Genomic DNA, 19,154 nt, shown 5'->3' on the forward strand with positions numbered 1-19,154 from the left:
AAGCTTATTTTTTATTCTTTATTTTTAAACAGTATCTCACTGAGTTGCAAAGGGCCTCACTAAGCTGAGATGGTCATTAGGGCTAAAATGGGGAAGGAGAAAAGGTGGAGGTATTCTTAAATTTATTTTAAAAATAATAAAAGGAAATATTATTATATGTTTTTTAAAGGACGTATACTTCTTTTAACATCTACTTTATCTCATTCTTAGAAATAATTACAGCCGGGTGTGTTGGCGCACACTTGTAATCCCAGCATTCGGGAGGCTGAGACTGGAGGCTCACGGTTTGTGGACAGACTCAGCTACGTAGTGAGGCCCTCTGCAACTTACTGAGACCCTGTTTCAAAATAAAGAATAAAAAATAGGACAGGGGTTGTAGCTCGGAGGTCAAATGCCCCTGGGATCCATCCCCTTACCCATAAAAATAAATGAATAAATAAATAAATAATTACTGTCAATTCTATTGTCAAAGTAGAAAAGGGATAAACCACAATAGATGATGGCATAACAAATGTATCGTATACTCTATATGCAGTGTGCATATATAATGTTCATACTCTGTGTACATATCATTTATGATTTATAATAGATATAATTTATAATTATAATATAATGTATTATATACAATATAGTAATATAATAAAATATGTAATAGTGTGGAAAATAATAAAATAATGTATAAGGTGCATATGAAAGACATTGTGCTATATATAAATAATAATAAACACTATATGGGTCATAATAAACATATAAGTACATATTTTGTTGTTGTTCTCACTTGGCTGCAAGACTATGAGCTCCTAAACCTTAAATATTCCATTGCTGTAATAATGAATCTCTGGCTGGAAAGGAAGTGTTTTGACAAACACACTTTAATCACTGTGTTCCCCATATGCTTTGATCATGAACTCTGTTCAGTAGTATAGGCTCAGACAACAAAGAAAATTCAGAAGGTATCTGACTGAATTCCCAGAAGAGACCTAGTTAAGAAGCCAATCCCAGGTGGCATCTTCTCCTAGGACCTGACAAACATAGTGTGACTCCCAGAGTCACCTGGGCTTAACCTAGGGTCTAAGGTAAATAAATCCCTTTGACTTTCATTGCTGCAGCCCTGTAGAGATTCTGGCTAAGAACTCAAAGCAGATTCTCCATCAGAGGTGGGTACAAAGTATTTTATCTTATATGTCTATAAAGATCTTTAAAATCCAAACCTTGACTCAAAATGAGTAACTTCTTTGAAAGACACTATGAATTGTGTATAACCAAATATGCAAAGCTTACGATGTTCATTATCATAATTTTAACACTAAAAATACAGGGTATCTAATAGATGCAGTTGTTTTTTCAATTTAGGATTATTATGATGTCCCATATACTTAAGTACATTCAGTTACTATTGAAACAGTGAATTTCTGCTCACTGAGAGTATTTATGTCATAATCCAATATTGCTATATTGTATAAATGAAATTTTCAAGCTTACACCATTGCACTTCTGAAAGAAAAGTGAATATACAACTACCTGAACTCAAAATTATGCCCCTTATCCAGAATATAACTATCCATCAATCATTTTCTCAAGAAAATTGCCAGTGAAATCTGATGACATGGAGGCAAATACATAAAGCAGTACAGTTTATTAGAAATGTAAAAATGAAATATACTTAGATAATCGACCTTCTTGCAGTGAATCTGCCAAGATTTTAGTACAGAATATGTCAGAATATAAATGGCTTTGTTAACCAAATAACCAGGCTTATGAACTCAGCAACTCTGATGGCTGGCTTGGCACAATGGACAGGACAACAACAAAAGAAAACTTTGAGCACATAGAAAGAGACTACTTACAAATCTTCATGTTCCTGGGACTGTGTCCTCCAGTGATGTTAGCTTCTGACTTGACTGCAAAAACCGAACTCAATAACTGAGGTCAATTTCTCTCTGTCTTCATTAGAACAGTTTGGATGATTCCTCCAGTCCCTGGCTAGGCAGGACCTTCACCCCTTGTCGGAACTGAAGAAGCAATAGAATATTAACTTTCATCCTTCATGAACCCTTGAGATTAAAGGGGGAGGAGGAAAATGGGGTATGAGAGAAGAAATAAAATAGTAGGTAGAAAGGAGACAACCTGAAAGGAAAGAGAAAATATAATTTTAAAATCTAGAGACTTCATAATCTTAAACCTCACCTTACAGGATCTGTTCTCTTAGGCAGAAGCCTCAGTATGCTCACACACTTAATAACAATGGCCCTTCTCCACACCTGAGATGACTGAAATGTCGAGTAAACAAAGATCTATAAAAAAAATGTCAAGCTCAGGGACCACCTAGACACTACCATTAATGCCCAAATTTTAGAATTCTGAGAAAGTTCAGACCTCCACCCCTGCTGTGTCCCTAATCACCTCCTCATGGGGTCTCCTAGAAAATAAGAACTATGAGACCCCAAAGTTGCTCTCTCCCTCTTGATATGGCCTGCTTTCCCCCCTGAATGTGTATCCCCCACATTTCCTAAATAAACCTCTGTCTTTGTTTCTAAAAGACAAGAAAAAAAATGTCAGAATAATAGACTTCCATTTGAGAGAGGTATTTAACATAAGCAAGTGGACACTTTACCGAAGCCTTGATTGCCAGTTCTCTCACTTTTTAGATTAAAGTTGCCCAAGTACCTGTCAGGCTAACCACACCAATGTGCTCTTGATTTCGGTATTTGTGTGCACAGAAAGCATAGTAGGTTGAAAATAGCACTTTGGTCAGTCCATCTTAAATCACCAATTGTAATATTAAAAAAAAAAATGCCCATGGGCACTGATCCAATTGCCTGAAACACCTCATAAAGTCTATCTTAATCAACCTCACCCTGTCATTACCTTATGTGGCTTTCATATAATTCATCAGATGAGTTATGCTGAGGGGAATGTCTTGATTCTGCTCCAAGTTGTCAAAGTGATTATTTTATCTCACTCTTGAGTTTCTCTGCTTTGATGCACCATGCATTATCTCGCCCCAGTAGTTTCTCATGTTTTAAATTTCGACTCCTGCTCCATACCAGCCATTTCCAATCCCTAATATGTATTGTCCTCAAAACAGAAAGACTAGTATTTTTAAAAATTAAAGCTTATCATATTATTTACCGATATGAAAATTGCCCCATGGTTTATATTTTACCTTTAGAAAATTTAAATAGTTTTTGTGATCTATATTTTCAAACTCTACTAATTCTCTACTTCATTATAATCCAACCTCAGTCTCCTCCTTTAAGCTTCCCCTTTTTACACATAACAAAATCTAACTTGGGGAGGCCTGTAAGTTCTGTATATGGGATACTTAAACAGAAAGATCTAGATTCATCCTCACACCTTAGTATCTCAGAAAATTGATGAGGCCCTGTTTAAAATAATCAATAGGGCTGAGGTGAGGGATGTAATTCAGAGGTAGAATGTTCCTGGGTTCAATCCCTAGTCCCCCACCCCACCCCTGGCAATAAAAAACAAACTAAGTGCTGTATTCTCTATACCAATGGAGCATTTTCCACATATTCACTGTTGTTTGGAATCTTCACATGATCTTTTAACATCCCATGTAGAATTATTTTCCAAGGTCTTTTTAATGTTTCTTCTGGATTAATTTGCTCATTACATTTAATACCCTTTGCAATTATCTTGTTTACATATTTCTGAGGTTTTTTTGTAGTTTTTTTGGTGGTACTGGGGGTGGAACCCATGAGCTTTCTACCTCTGGGCTGTACTTCCAGACCTATTTTATATTTTATTTGGAAACAGGGTCTCACTAAGTTGCTGAGGCTGGCTTTGAACCTGTGCGATCCTCCTGTCTCAGCCTCCCAAGATCTGGGGTTACAAGCTTGCGCCACCACACCTGGCTCTTATTTACATACTTCTGTAACAGACTTTTGTCTGTTCTGTTAAGGTGGCACAGCAAAACTGTGCCAGTGTGAGAGGTAGCCTCGGCTTCTTGATCTTAGCTCTTTTAGAAATCTTCTGCTGTAAGCTTAAGCAATGTCATTATTACAAAGATAGAAAGAAGGGACAGAATAGAAGCACAACATCAGAAGGATCTAGTAGATAACTTAAAAATAAGTTACTAAAGTTTTTGGATACCAAACAGTTTTTATAAAGATTATTATCTCTTATCTTTGGTTAATCAGCAGTATTCTTCCTGACTCAACATAGGTCCATAGCAAAGCTTTGATATGAGGATTTCTTTCTGTAGGCCTGCCCTATCTCCAGTACAAACATAAGCCTTTTGTTACATCCCAAAATGTGTTAACTGATTATCAGAGTAAGACCAGTACCATCCTCCTGCATCCTTGAGATATTTTAGCCTGTCTGCTAAAAGGTATTTCTTATGTGAAAATTGTCTTTAGAATGTAAAGGTCCTGGGCTACCTCTACTGTCTTCTCCCTAATCAGTTTTGGTGTGGTTCCTTCTGTGCCTGAGTGCCTGCACAACACCCAAGCTCAGACGAAGTTTTATATTTTAAAGTTAATGCCAAAGCACTTGAAGTCAATACATATTGAAATTAGTACCAAAGACATTTCTGAAATTAGTACCAAAGACATTTCCCAGTAGTGGCACATGTTCCAGTTACTAAATTAGCAAGCCCATGAAGTAAGGGACAGGTAATTTATATGAAGCTAAAACATTATCTGACACAGAGCAGGAGTTCAATAAATATCTGTCTCATAAATAAATAATAATAGAATTCAAGGAAATCAAGGTGAAAGAATGATGTATGCTGTAGGAAACAAATATATCACGTATTCAGCAATGTTAGTAGGTATTTTGGTTTTATTTCTCTGCTTCATTTCATATTGTCAAATAATTGCCTTTTTTGTACTGCAGAGTAATTTTCTAATTTTCATTTTATTATTTTTAAAAGGAGAGAAAAATATCAATATTTCTGGGCTTTTTCTGCTCAAAAATTTATGAAACTAATCTTGACTCTTTGGAACTCAATCCCGAAGATTTGAATGAGAGATTTTGATGTGAATTCAGGTCAGGTGCTGTCAGTTATGACCACAAAAAGACTCTGATTCACTTAATTGAGCTCAAGTAATCATCCTTTTTTTTTTTTTTTTGGTGGTAATGAGGTTTCTGGAAACCCTTCTACCTCCAGGCTACACTCCCAGTCCTATTTTATACTTTTTTTTTTTTTTTTTTTGGAAACAGGGTCTCTTAAGCCAGGAAGGCTGGCTTCGAACCTGCACGATCCTCCTCCTGTCTCTGCCTCCCAAGCACAGGGATTACAAGCATGTGCCACCACGCCCAGTGTAGCAATCATCCTTAAAGTATATATGTTTTACATTTTAATATAAACATATTTTAATCACATTAAAATATCATGGCAAATATATGCATTATAGTTACCATATATTTATTTTATTAAAATGATAAATAATATTAAAATGTAAAAAGTTGATTTAAAATATTAAAATTTAGATCTGTTATATTTTATATTACTTAATATTATGAAATTTAATAATCAAAATTTCTATTAAAATGAAAATACAGAGACTCAGGGGCTGTGGCCAAGTGGCTACTTGCTTTATATGCATCAGGCTTTGGGCTCAATCTTGAGAAAAAGAAAGTGAGAAAGAAAGAAAAAAGGAAAGAAAGAAGGAAAATAAATACCCGCACTGAAAGTATTGTGAAAAACTGTGTAAGACTACTCAATAAGAATAAAAAGAATAATAGCAGGAGAAGGTTAAGAAGAAGTGTCTAGGAAAAAATATTTGAAAATTACAAAAATGATAAAAAATGATCTCTCACCTAATACTTAAAAGGGTGAAAAGAGAATTGGCAGACTGAAAAATGTATCTTAGGCCACATCTTCACAAATTTTTATCTGAGTTACTAAAATATAAAATAAGAACAATAATGTTAAGAAACATGGATGGTCACATGAAAATCAAATGTACATCTGATACGTTACAGAATAGAATATAGAAAATGGGGCATGATAGAGCCTGAAATCATCCATTCTTCAGAAAAAGCAAGCATAGATAAATGAATTGCAAAGAGATTCCAGTTAATTAAAAGCAAACAATTGAAGCCTATCTCACATGCAATAAGACAAAAATAAGAATGGTAATTCAAATATTTGCAAGCTAAAAACATAATTCCTATGATAAGACTATAAGGAAATAAACCCTCCAAAGGTTACATGATCTTGGCCATCTTTTTATTATACTTACTTTTCCTCACTCCACAGTGATGAAAGTTTACTTATTATACGTAGGTCCTTTTAGTCAATACAAAAGATGAACTTAGGATTCAAAGAAAGCTCACCAAAAGATTGGCCTTCACATACAATGAGAATCCTACAAAAAATAAAATATTCTTACCATTGTAACTACTCGTTTCTTCCCAAATAGATGGATTCCTAACTCCTGCATGGCTGTGAGAAATCTCACCCAGGTGACAGAGTTTATTCTCATAGGAGTCTCAGACAGTCCAGAGCTACAGATTCCCCTGTTCTTTGTCTTCTTGGTCATCTATGGACTGGCTGTGATGGGCAACGTGGGCATCATCATACTCACCAGTGTCGACTCACGACTTCAGACCCCCATGTACTTCTTTCTCCGACATCTCGCTTTCATTAATCTTGGAGACTCTACTGTCATTGCCCCCAAAATGCTGGTGAACTTCCTAGTAAGTAAGAAAACCACCTCATACTACGAATGTGCCACCCAGCTGGGTGGATTTCTGGTTTTCATTGTAGCTGAGATCTTCATGCTGGCCGTGATGGCCTATGACCGGTATGTGGCCATTTGTAACCCATTGATGTACATGGTAGTGGTGTCTCGGGGAGTCTGTCTCCTCCTGGTGTCCCTCACGTATCTCTACAGCTTTTCTACAGCTATCGTGGTTTCATCTTGTGTGTTCTCTGTGTCTTATTGTTCTTCTAATGTTATCAATCATTTCTACTGTGACAATGTGCCTCTGTTAGCATTGTCCTGCTCTGACACCTATATTCCAGAAACCGTAGTCTTTATATCTTCAGCTACAAATTTGTTTTTTTCTATGACTATAGTTCTCATATCTTATTTCAATATTGTTTTATCTATCCTAAGGATACGTTCTTCAGAAGGAAGGAAAAAGGCCTTTTCCACCTGTGCTTCACATATGGTAGCGGTGACAGTGTTCTATGGGACACTACTGTTCATGTACTTGCAGCCTCAAACCAACCATTCATTAGATACTGATAAAATGGCCTCTGTATTTTACACACTGGTGATCCCCATGCTGAACCCCATGATATATAGCTTGCGAAACAAGGATGTGAAGGCTGCACTAAAGAGGTTCATGACAAACCCATGCTATTCACTCAAAAAAATGTAATTTGATAAGTCAATAGATTAATGAAAAGTTAATGAAAATCATCTGCCATGATATAATATGCAGAATAGTTATGTGACTGAATTACCAGTTTAAGGGCATTACTGGAAATTGAGAGAAGCTAAAATCTGAGGACAATTGAATTAAAAAATAAACTGAAGGTCTTTGATTTTTGAGGATCACATAGAAACAAACATGTTTCTCAGTAACTTTACAAAGAATAGCCTGGTGGCCAATTTAGGAGAAATATTTTCTGTAGTCTAGAAAGATGAATGTTCAAAAGAGATAAAAAATCTTTGAATGAGGCTAAAAATTCTATGCAAAAGAAAAGTTGTTCTTTCTTGATTTTTGTTTCTCTTTCCTTCTTCCTGTGCTTAATTGAGTTTACTAAATCTCTGCATCTTGAATAATTGCTACTAACAATAACTAAAATCATTTTTACAGTTTAGTTATCACAATTAAATAGTTATATTTAAAATTATGTTTCTCTTCCTATATTTTGGATGAATAATTAAACACAAATAATGAGCTGATATTCTTAATTTGTAATCATGCTTAATTCTTAATAAGATTGAAATATTTTTCCAAGTAATATAATTAATATTTTTAATATTATAGTTCTACATGAAGCATATATTCATTGTATATTTGACGTATAAGCATTGTAGATTCTGCAAAGATTTTTATTCTCCTTTAATATAATTCTTCTTTAGTTTTTGAAATATATTTTATTATTATATTACTAAACATTTACTGTATTTGTTCATAAACATATTTATGTCATTACAAAAAATATAATTAAGCCAGGCATGGTGGCGCACGCTTGTAATACCAGCATTGGGGAGGCTGAGACAGGAGGATGGTGGTTTGCACACAGTCTCAGTTACTTAGTGAGACCCTGTTTCAAGATAAAGAATAAAAATAGGGCAGGGGGTGTAGCTCAGAGGGTGAATGGACCTGCGCTCAATCCCCACACACACCCGCAAAAAAAAAAAAAAAAAAAAAAAATATATATATATATATTAAAATATAATAATTTCAGATTAGTGAGTATAACCCTAAATCTGCTATATATAACTTTAAGGCAAGGTATAACCATAAATTCTACTAGCCATATTTCATAATTAAGTCAGATTCATAAGATAAACCACACTTTAAGAAGCTAGAATGTAATCTAATAGAGTCTTCAGAAAAAATTTTGGAAAGTATCAAATAAAAACTGGAAAGTACATGTTAATATTATATGTCTATGTTCACTTTACTCACAGGTGGGCTTCCATCTTGAGATTTTTTTTAAGTATAGCCATTAAATCTTCAATCATAAATATAAGAAGAAAAATTATTGTTAGATTTAGTAAGTAAATGTCTGTAAAATTATATGTAGTAGAATGTGACAAAATATACTAAGATATACTGGATTTAATCAAATCTATTATAGATTGATGGCAGAATTTTTATTAAATTTTCAAGTCAATGAGTTAAGTACAATACTTATTTCTCAATTTGAATACCGTATTTAGCCTATTGTGAAAATTAAAAAATGCTATTACTATATGTATATGGGGCCATACTGGGTATTTTTATTAGAAAGAACAATTATACTATTTTGAAATTAATTGAATTAACTCATTATGTATCTTGTATTAAAGAAATTTTTTTCCAGAATGTATTTTTTTTTTCATTTTATTTGACCCTAAAGTAAAATTGTCCACAGGTAATGAAAAACATTTGTCAAGCCTGGGTTTTCTTCTGTTTTTTAAATTGTATTGTATAAACAGCCAGGAACTACAGAATACACATTCTTTTCAGCAGCCCATGGAACCTTTTCCAAAACAGATCACATCCTGGGACACAAAGAAAGCACCAGCAAATTTAAAAGATGTAATATAATTGCTTGCATCTTTTCAGACCAAAAAGGAATGAAAGTAGAAATCAACAAGAGGAAATTCAAAAGAAACTATTCAAATACATGGAGATTGAATGATACACTATTGAGTGATGAATGGGTAAGAGCAGAAATTAGGGAAAAAATAAAGAAATTCATGGAAAAAAATGAAAACAGAGACACAACTTACCAAAATCTATGGGACACTATGAAGGCAGGATTAAGAGGAAAGTTTATTGCATTGAGTGTCCACATAAGAAGGACAGAGAATCACCAAGTAAAGAACCTAATGACTCAAGGACCTAGAAAGACTGCAACAGTCTAATCCCAAAGCCAGCAGAAGGCAGGGGATTATTAAAATCAGAGCAGAAATAAATGAGAGAACAAAAAAGAAAAAACAATTCAAAGAATCAACAAAACAAAAAGCTGATTCTTTTAAAAGATTAATAGAATTGATAAGCCCCTGGATAACCTCCCAAAAGAAGAAGTGAATCAATTCAAATTATTAAATTTAGAAATGTAAAAGGAGACATCACCATAGATAGTGGAGAATAACAAAGGATTATCAGAAACTACTTTAAAAATGTATACTCCAATAGACTAGAAAACATGGAAGAAATTGATAGATTTCTGAGCACAGTTAACTTACCTAAACTGAACCAAGAGGACAAAGCAAGCCTAAACCAACCAATAGCAAACAAAGAAATAGATATGGTGATGAAAATTCTTCCATCGAAGAAAAGCCCAGGCCCAGATGGGTTTTCACTTGAATTCTACAAAACCTTCAGTGAATAACTAATACCAACAATACTTCATAACTTGTTCTGGGAAATTGAAAGAGATGGAACTCTCCCAGATTCCTTCTATGAGGCCAGTATTACATTAATCCCCAAATGAAATAAAGATACCTCAAGAAAGGAAAACTACAGACCAATATCCTTAATGAACATAGATGCAAAAATTCTAAACAAAATACTAGCCAAACACATTCAAAACCATATCAAGAGAATAATACATCATGACCAAGTTGGTTTCATCCCAGAAAAACAAGGCTGGTTCAACATATGCAAATCAATACATGTTAGTCACCACATAAATAGAACCAAGAACGAAACCACATCATCATAGCAATAGATGCTGAAAAAGCATTTGACAAAATCCAACACCCATTTATGTTAAAAACACTGCAGAAAATTGGAGTAGAAGGAACATACTCTGACATCATTAAGGCAATATACTGTAAACCCAAAGCCAACATTATATTGAATGGGAAAAAAACTGCAAGAATTTCCTTTAAAATCAGGAACAAGACAGGGATGCCCACTATCACCACTCCTTTTCAGTATCGTCCTTGAGACTCTTGCCGCAGCAACAAGAGAAGGAAATCAAAGGAATTCACACAGGAAGAGAGGAATTAAAATTATCCTTATTTGCAGATGACATGATTCTTTATCTGGAAGACCCAAAGAACTCAACCAAAAGAATTCTGGAGCTGATAAACAAATTCAGCGAAGTTGCACGATAGAAAATCAACCTAAAGAAATCAGTGCCTTTTCTTTACGCCAACAATGAATCCACAGTGAAAGAAATAAAAAAAACATTTCCGTTCACTATAACCTCACAACCAATAAAATACCTAGCAATATACCTAACCAAAAGATGTAAAAGACCCAAACTATAGAGCATTGGGGATACCAGAAGGTCTCCAGATAATGGAAGGGAAATCTCAGCAAAGTCTGAATGGAAGGATAGGAGAGGAAGAAGGCTGAACTTGACTAATGAGGATCTACATCTGAATATGTGTAAATGTATGAATATAGCATGGTTACCCTGGACAATCATTGTTGGGGGGGTAAAATTGGGGTGGGGGGAGAGGGCACCAAGTACAGTTTAAATGAATACCATTTATTTTCAATAAAAACATACAAAAAAGGAATATGATTGTAAATGTTTCCTACATTCTGTGACATCTTTTCATTTTGCAAACTATGGCTTTTAAAAATCAGTAGTGTCAGTCAAGAATGGCAGCACACACCTGTGATCTATCCATTAATAGCCATCAAGTTGAGTACGCTTTTAAAAAAAAAAATAACCCTAGAACTTTCTTTTGAAGTATACTATACTCCCAAGCTAATCTCTCTGTATCTTGTAGCAAAGTTGTAAATCCACAAGGTCGTTCTCAGCAATCATACTTCTAGCTCTTTACTCAAGTAATTTGACTGATCCAATATAAAAACTTAATGTGGATGGACATAACAGATATATTAACTGACAAAAATAGAAATGAATCAAATATTCTTATAAAGGTGATTAGATAAACAAAAAGCATAAATCAGAAGGAACCAGTAGCAATAAACATAGTAAAAATAATGGTTTCTAATAATATTCTTTATTAAAGGAACCAGGACTCCTTTGACACTTTATAAGATTATATAAGCTCTATTTCTAAGGGTTCATATGTTGATCCTATGAGTTAACATCTATACAATGCTTAGGAAATCAGCATATAAAGTATTCCTCTAGGCCCTGCCATTCATTTGCATTTTTTTCTGTGCTGGGCATCAGGTCATGATTCTCCACTGAGGGTTCAAGGATAGTAAGAATGGTCAGGTCCTGTTTTTAGTACAGAGGGATATGCAGTGGGAAGATCATTGAGAGCAATGATACATCAAGGAGAGACAGACATGCCAAATACAAAGATATTTCAAAATCTCTAAAGTGAACATATTATGGAATTAGGTTTCTTTATTTGGCAAACAAGCTAAGATGGTTTTTTTCAATTTTAACCCGATAGCTTCCTTATGTAGACAGCTAGATCTGTTATTTGTTGATGCGATTTTCTTGAAAGCTTCTTTTTTTATAGAAGAGGAATCCATTTTGATCTTAAGATGATGAAGAGCAATGCAAGAGAAATGGTCTTTTGCTATGCTATCCTGACTAAACCGATAGTGCTCACTCTATGCAACATTTTTCAGATAGATAAATGTATTAAAGGAAAGAAAAAGAAAATCAAATATGCATGCACTTAAGTTTAATCGAACATCTTCTAACAATTTCAGGTAATTCAATGATATAAAAATGTGTATGTATATAATATTATGTATATGTGAGGAACCGAAGGAGAATCTAATATAAATAAGAAATAAACATGTAAAATATACTTGAAAATATAAGTATTAATGATCATTAAGCCTGTGACAAAGAGGCTAAACATTCTTAGTCATCAGTAAAATGAAATCACACTAACAATCAAAACCTATTTTCAACCACAGCTCTTAGTAAAATTTAAAATATCTCATTATTCAAAAACCAAAATACAAACCCATACTAAATATAAGTTACTATTTTTAGTTCTTGAAGTAATCTAACATTGCTGACAGGAGTGAACAAGGATTCTTTTCATGGCAAAGAGATTGACAGTTTAATATAACATCAAATATATACATAAATACTCTAAGTTCCAAGAATTCATCCTTAGGATTTTTAACTACAAAGAATAAAAACATGTCCATAAAGTACATGTAAATTAATGTTATTCATAGTTTTATTCAAAATAATTCAGTAGAAAATATTTTAACTACTTGTCAATGAATAAAATGACAAAGTATGGTATATGTATAAAACAATAGTACTCTGCAGCAAAATGAACTAACATACATGTACAGGCGGTGGCATGCATGAACTTAACTAGCATGAAGCAGAAACAAATGCACCATATTATTACTTTTGTATCATGTTCTAGAATAGTCAAACTATTCTATGGTGATGAACATCATTGTCCTTTTACTCTGGAATGTGGGATGGGAAAATTAACTGCAGAGACATTGGGAGACATATTAGAGTTATGAAAACACTATCATTTGTGAACATAAATAACACTTTCCAATGTTATTCATATATATTTGCATAAATATATACATATGTACATATGAGTACATAGACATATATTTATATTCATAAACCTATATATTAGTTTAACAGAAAGTAATGTAATAACACCATTTTATTTACTTTTCAGATTTTTGGAGTTATAATTGTTAAATAAAATTGTATATATGTAAACTGTAATACATGATGTTGTGATGTGCCTATATTCTGTGAAAGATTTATAATGACCAATCTTATCACATCATATAGCAAACTCTTGTGAGACATGGTGAGAACATTTAATATTAATGTCAAATACAACTGAGTAAAACTCAGGTCACTATGCCGAACATTACCTCTCTAGAGCTTATCCTCCAGAATGAAAACTTTCTACCCTTTGTCCTGTCCCACAGCACATTGAGGCTGCTATTGTTTCTGATTCTATAAGTTTAATTTTTGTGTGCATGTGTGTTCTTATTTCTTTTTTATAATTGGTGCATTGCAATAATAATTCTTAATGATGTACAGAATGATAGTCACACATGTACACATAACTCATTGAGTCCTCACCAATTCCCACCTAATTCCCTCCCCCTCCTTCCTCATGTTTGGCTTAGTGATTGACACTGATATGTTTGTGAATGTATGTGATGTACGTTAGGGTGCTTCCCCTTCCCCCCTCCCATCTTCCTCAGTTAGCTTCATCTTCTTAACTCATCTAAGGTTTCTCCTTCTTTGTCTGGAGTCCCTCCTGTGTTATGAGATTCCTCACAAAAGTGTGTAAAATATCCTTTTCATGTTATATTTAATTTTCCTCTCAAAAGATTTTCTTGAATATCTGTGTAATTCAGAGAAATAAACATTCTAAAGATTATATAATAATGTAATAAAATATTTGTTAAGAATTTGCAGAATAAATTTTTAACATGTACACGTAGTTTGTGGTGTTTCACCATATTGAATAATGATCTTGGGAAGCTTTTATATATATGTTTTAATAACTTGTGTTATTTTTGCAGGATAGTAGAAACAGGCTTTCTTTCCCGTGAAGATATTTATTTTTGTAATCTGTTTTTGGCCTGGAGTAAGAGGTTTAAAATACTCATAATCCGCCGGGCGTGGTGGCGCACGCTTGTAATCCCTGTGCTTGGGAGGCAGAGACAGGAGGATCGCACAGGTTCGAAGCCAGCTGCACTGGCTTAAGAGACCCTGTTTCCAAATACAAAGTATAAAATAGGTCTGGGAGTGTAGCCTGGAGGTAGAAGGGCTTCCAGTAACCCCAGTACCACAAAAATAAATACTCATAATATACACATTATCATGGCTGGGAAATAAAGATCCTATTATTTTATTTATAGTCCTTCTTGTTATAGACAAAATTTTGTCCATTGCCCAATTTTACTAACTCCTAGCACTGAGAAGGCGACAGTATTTGGAAATTTGGATCTTTAAAGTGGCAATTACATTAAAATGAGTTCATTCGACTGATCTCTAGTAAAACTTTTTTTTTATGAGAAAGGAGAGATTAGGACAGAATGAAGGACCTACACTAGACATAAACATGTGCCAAGGAATAATCAGAGGAGGGCACAGTTGAAAAGTCAGCCTCTGCTGCCCATAGAATGTCCTGAGAAGAAATCACACCTGGATCTTGGACTTCTAGACTCCACAGATATAAGGAAACAAAAATTACACTGTTTAAACTATTCATTGTGTGTTATTTTGTTATGGCAGTCCTGGAAAATTAATAAAACCTATATTGTTATTTCTTCATCCATTACCAACCACCACCATCAGATAACCACCCCCAGACCATTTAATGTAAATGTATTTGTGTATTTGTATTCTAACACAATATACATTACTGTGTAATGTGCATGCATTTGTACTATAATTGCCATCACATCATATATCCTCACTTATAAATTAAATTAAAGCCTATGAGGGACAATTCTGTTTACTGAGTATAAGACCAAAGAGAATGTATTCCCTAAAGAAGAGAATTTTCCTGATGTATATAGGTTTCTAAATATTTCTGTTAGACATTATATGCAAAAATGTACATATCTAAAGGATTCAGTTTTTAAAAATCGTTTTTTTTATATTGGGAAATTTATAGTCATCTTCAAACTGATAATCTTAAATACTATAATTTGTTCTTCTCTAGTATTTGTCTGCTCTCTTTTCTCCTCTGTAATGCTAGCATAAGAAAAGTGTACAATAATAACTTCACTATATGACGATTGATATGGAGGACTTAGTCTACTTTCCACATCCACTTCTTCATATTCCTGGAAATAATGAGTATCGATTTACTTCTTGTTGAAATAAAGGGATAAAATTCAGCAAAGATGGTGGCATAGTAAACATATTTCTTGCAGATGTATATTGTCCTGTTTGAATGCCAGATCATCAGCTCCTAGCTCTTAAATGTCCCATTTTGCAATAATGAATTTCTCTCTGGAAATTAGGTGCTTTGGCAGACACATTTTAATCACTGTTTCCCTTGGATCTCATGGAACTGACAATCTGTGGCTTAGACTGGCACAGACATCGAAAGCATTATCTCAGTGAATTCCTAGAGGGGCACCTTGTTATAAAACAGTCCTACGTGACATCTTCCCTAAGGATGTAACAACCAATTTGTAGCTTCTAGAGTGATCTGGGCTTCATTTAAGGTTAAATATATATAGGGCCCTGTCTCATGAGTTATAGCTGTATAAATACTCTAAAACTTGAAGCAGATTCTCCATTACAGGTGGGTAAACAATATTCATTTTTTATAATGGGATTTAAAATATTCAAATCATGACTTAAAATTAGTTACTCCACTCTCATTTAGAAATTGCATAAAATCAAACAATATAAGTATTATAATATACAAACATTTTTATAATATTTTAACTGTTTCAAATAATACAACATATTAAATTTGATACAATTTTTGTTTTCAAATTAAAACTGACCTCATTCTCATATACTTTGTTAATTATATCGCTATTAAAACAAGAAATTTTTACTCAACAAGTCTGCTTATATCACAGCTATTTTAGTGTTATATTATATAAAATGAAAATATTATGTTTACAGGATAACTTGAGGATGAAGAATTAATATATAGCTACCCAAATTCAAAATCATACCCCTCCTTGAGAATATAACTATAGACAAGAAATTTTCTGAGGAAAAATACCAATTTAATTTCACAACATACAAGTAAATGTATGTAAGAAGTATACTTTAGTAGTCAAAAAGTAATGGAATATTTTAAATAGACAATCTATTTTACAAGAAAATAAATATGACATTTTAATTGGAAATATGTGTTAAAACGTGACTTTGCTTAGTTACAAAAAGAAAAGAGTTCCATTTCAGGACAGAAATTTAATTAATTAGGTGGATGAATTTAAGAGCCTAGATTTCTACTATAATAAGACAAAAGTTCTAGTACACTTTTAAGACAAACTAAAACCCATATACATTTTCTGATTTGTTCTTACTTAAACTGACCTAAAATATTTCAATATACAATGGTAATTTGTATAGCTAGATTTAATTTGTTAAGCTGGAATCTGAGAAACAGAGGGCTGGATATCAGTGGGAAAACATGCACATTAAAGGAGAAACATAAGCCTGGCATGGTGGCGCATGCTTGTAATCCCAGCATTTGGGAGCTGAGACAGGAAGATATTACAGTTCACGCCCAGCCTCAGAAACTTAGTGAGGCCTTTTGTAACTCAGTAAGTTCTTGTTTCAAAATAAAGAATAATAAATAGGTGTGGGGGTGAAGCTCAAAGGTTAAATAATCCCTGGGTTCCAACTCCAGCAACCACAAAAAAATAAAAAAATAAAAAATAAATAAGAAACATGATAAAAATTTTGATTATGACTTCAATAAAAATTTTGGAATTCATTAAAATATTCTCAATATTTAGATGGATGTTTCTTAAACATCTGTATAACTAACCCCACTAATGTGCTCTAGACATAAATACCAACATACTTAATGTTTGATAAATATTTCATTAACAATTATGACATAACACATTGAAAAAAACATTTATAATTCCATTTTAAGCCATATTCTTTCAGATTTAAGATATCATTAACATTGACCCAACTGCCAAGAACACCTCGCAGGATTTTGATCTATCCCCATCTATCATTCCCCCATATGTCTTCATAGACAATGCATTATATGAACTATGTTGAGATTTTCTTGTTTCTGTTCATAACTATTGAAACTGACTAGCTACATTTCCAGATTCTCCTTTTGGGCTTAAACAGCATAATAATGAAAAATTCCATAACAATCAGTTAACTTGTAGTTGTTTCTTTTTTATTTGAGTCCACACATGGTCCACCACTAGCCTTTTCTCTTTTGCACAATTCCTTCTTTTCATAACAATGAGTCATATTTTTAAAGCTGAATGATAATCATATTATTCATCTGTATTAAAATTTCTTCATTTTTTACTTTATTCACTTAAAATAAAAGCAGAATATTTGTAGTGTGCTCTATTATCTAATTCTACCAACTCTCCACTTTTTCATTGTAACATACTCACACTCTCCTTTAATTATATTCCCTGAACCTTCTCCCCAAAAATGCAAAAGTAAAAAAGTCCTGTAAGTTAGTGTCTTCTCCAAAGCATCACCTCATAGATTCCCTGCTACCTGGAGTTTTGAAATTCTCTTCCCACATTTCATTGAATAACTGGATGCTTCTGATCCTTTAAGACTTAATTTCAAGGTCATCTTCTCAGAAAAAATTTACTTTAGTATCTTCTTCTCCAGATGATCATAACATGTCTTGTTTCTGTTTAATTTACTTATCACAACAAATATTCTCTGTAACTATGTTGTTTATGTTTAACAGATTTTCCCCTGTCATTGAAATGTCAGGTTCATGAGGTGAGGGGCAAGTAATTTATCTGAATCTCAGACATTGTCTGACAGAGAGTAGAAGTTCACTAAATATCTGGTGAAAAACAAATAAATAAATAAATAAGAAATGAGTCAAAGAAACCAACAAAATGTATGACTGTTGGTGTCAGAAACAAATATCAAATATTGAAGAATGCTAAGTATTATTTGAGTTTTATTTTTCTGGTCTTGTTTCATTTTTTAACTGCAAAAAATTGTCTTTTCTTTCTGTTTTTATTCTATAGTTTTTAGGGGAAGAGAAAATATGAACAATCCCAGGATTTTATTACTTAGATATTTATTACAGTAAATATCTTGATGCTCTGGAATTTAACTTTAAGATTTGGTTAAGAAACAATGGCAAGATTACTCATCTTATTGCATGAATTCTCAATTGTGAGCTTTTTTAGAGGCAGGTGATCATTCTTTTGTTTTTATTTTATTATTTGGGGGCTCATCATTAAGATAAATAATTCTAGGAAAAAATGTTTAATTTTAATTTTAAGGCTAAAATATGCATTGTAGTCATCATAGAACTCTATAAGAAAATTTATTACAATAAACTATATTTATTATGGTAACCTATAAAGAACACTTTTCAGAATGCAAAGATCAATTACAGTGAGTAAATAAAATTGAGTGGGTATATTTTTAAACTATAAAACATTGGTGTAAAGTTAATAAATAATATTAGTAATTGTTCAAGATTTTTGGACAAGAAGAAACTGAGTGATGAGAAGGTGGAGGTATAAAGATGTATCCAGTAAACTATAATGTTAAAAAATTACAAAAAAATGATAAAATTTATACCAATATAATTTTTAGATTCTCAAAGCAGATCTGAAAAGTATATTTTGGAGCGTATTTCTACTTATTTTTGTTTGATTTCATAAAATGGTAAATGGAAAAATATTTAAGTGGTTACAAGTTATAAAAATAAAACATAAAAAATGAGGATAGTTTCCTATAATAAATAATCTACTATTGATAAATTTAAAAAACCCAGAAGTTATAGGTTAAGAAATTACAAGAGAAGTTTGGCCTCATGCTCAGTACAAATGATACAGGTTATGAATCATGACTACAAATGTTTGTAAACTAAGTATATCATGATAATTTA

The 19,154-nt window shown here is 32.9% G+C and overlaps 2 protein-coding genes across 2 annotated transcripts in view; both read left to right on the plus strand.

The window, feature by feature from the left end:
• The window catches only part of LOC308259951 (olfactory receptor 8U9-like), a gene marked incomplete at both ends in the record, with an annotated part of 55,866 nt that overhangs the window by 11,596 nt on the left and 25,116 nt on the right, over nt 1–19,154 (plus strand). The gene's annotated exons all lie outside the window — the stretch shown is intronic.
• On the plus strand, nt 6,406–7,359 carry LOC308265809 (olfactory receptor 8J3; the record flags this gene model as incomplete). The annotated part of the gene is made up of 1 exon (XM_080699726.1): nt 6,406–7,359. The coding sequence occupies exon 1, from the start codon at nt 6,412–6,414 to the stop codon at nt 7,357–7,359; it is 948 nt and encodes a 315-aa protein (XP_080555852.1). The 5' UTR covers nt 6,406–6,411.

This window comes from Muscardinus avellanarius, assembly GCF_963383645.1.
Source record: "Muscardinus avellanarius genome assembly, chromosome: 1".
NCBI lineage: Eukaryota > Metazoa > Chordata > Mammalia > Rodentia > Gliridae > Muscardinus > Muscardinus avellanarius.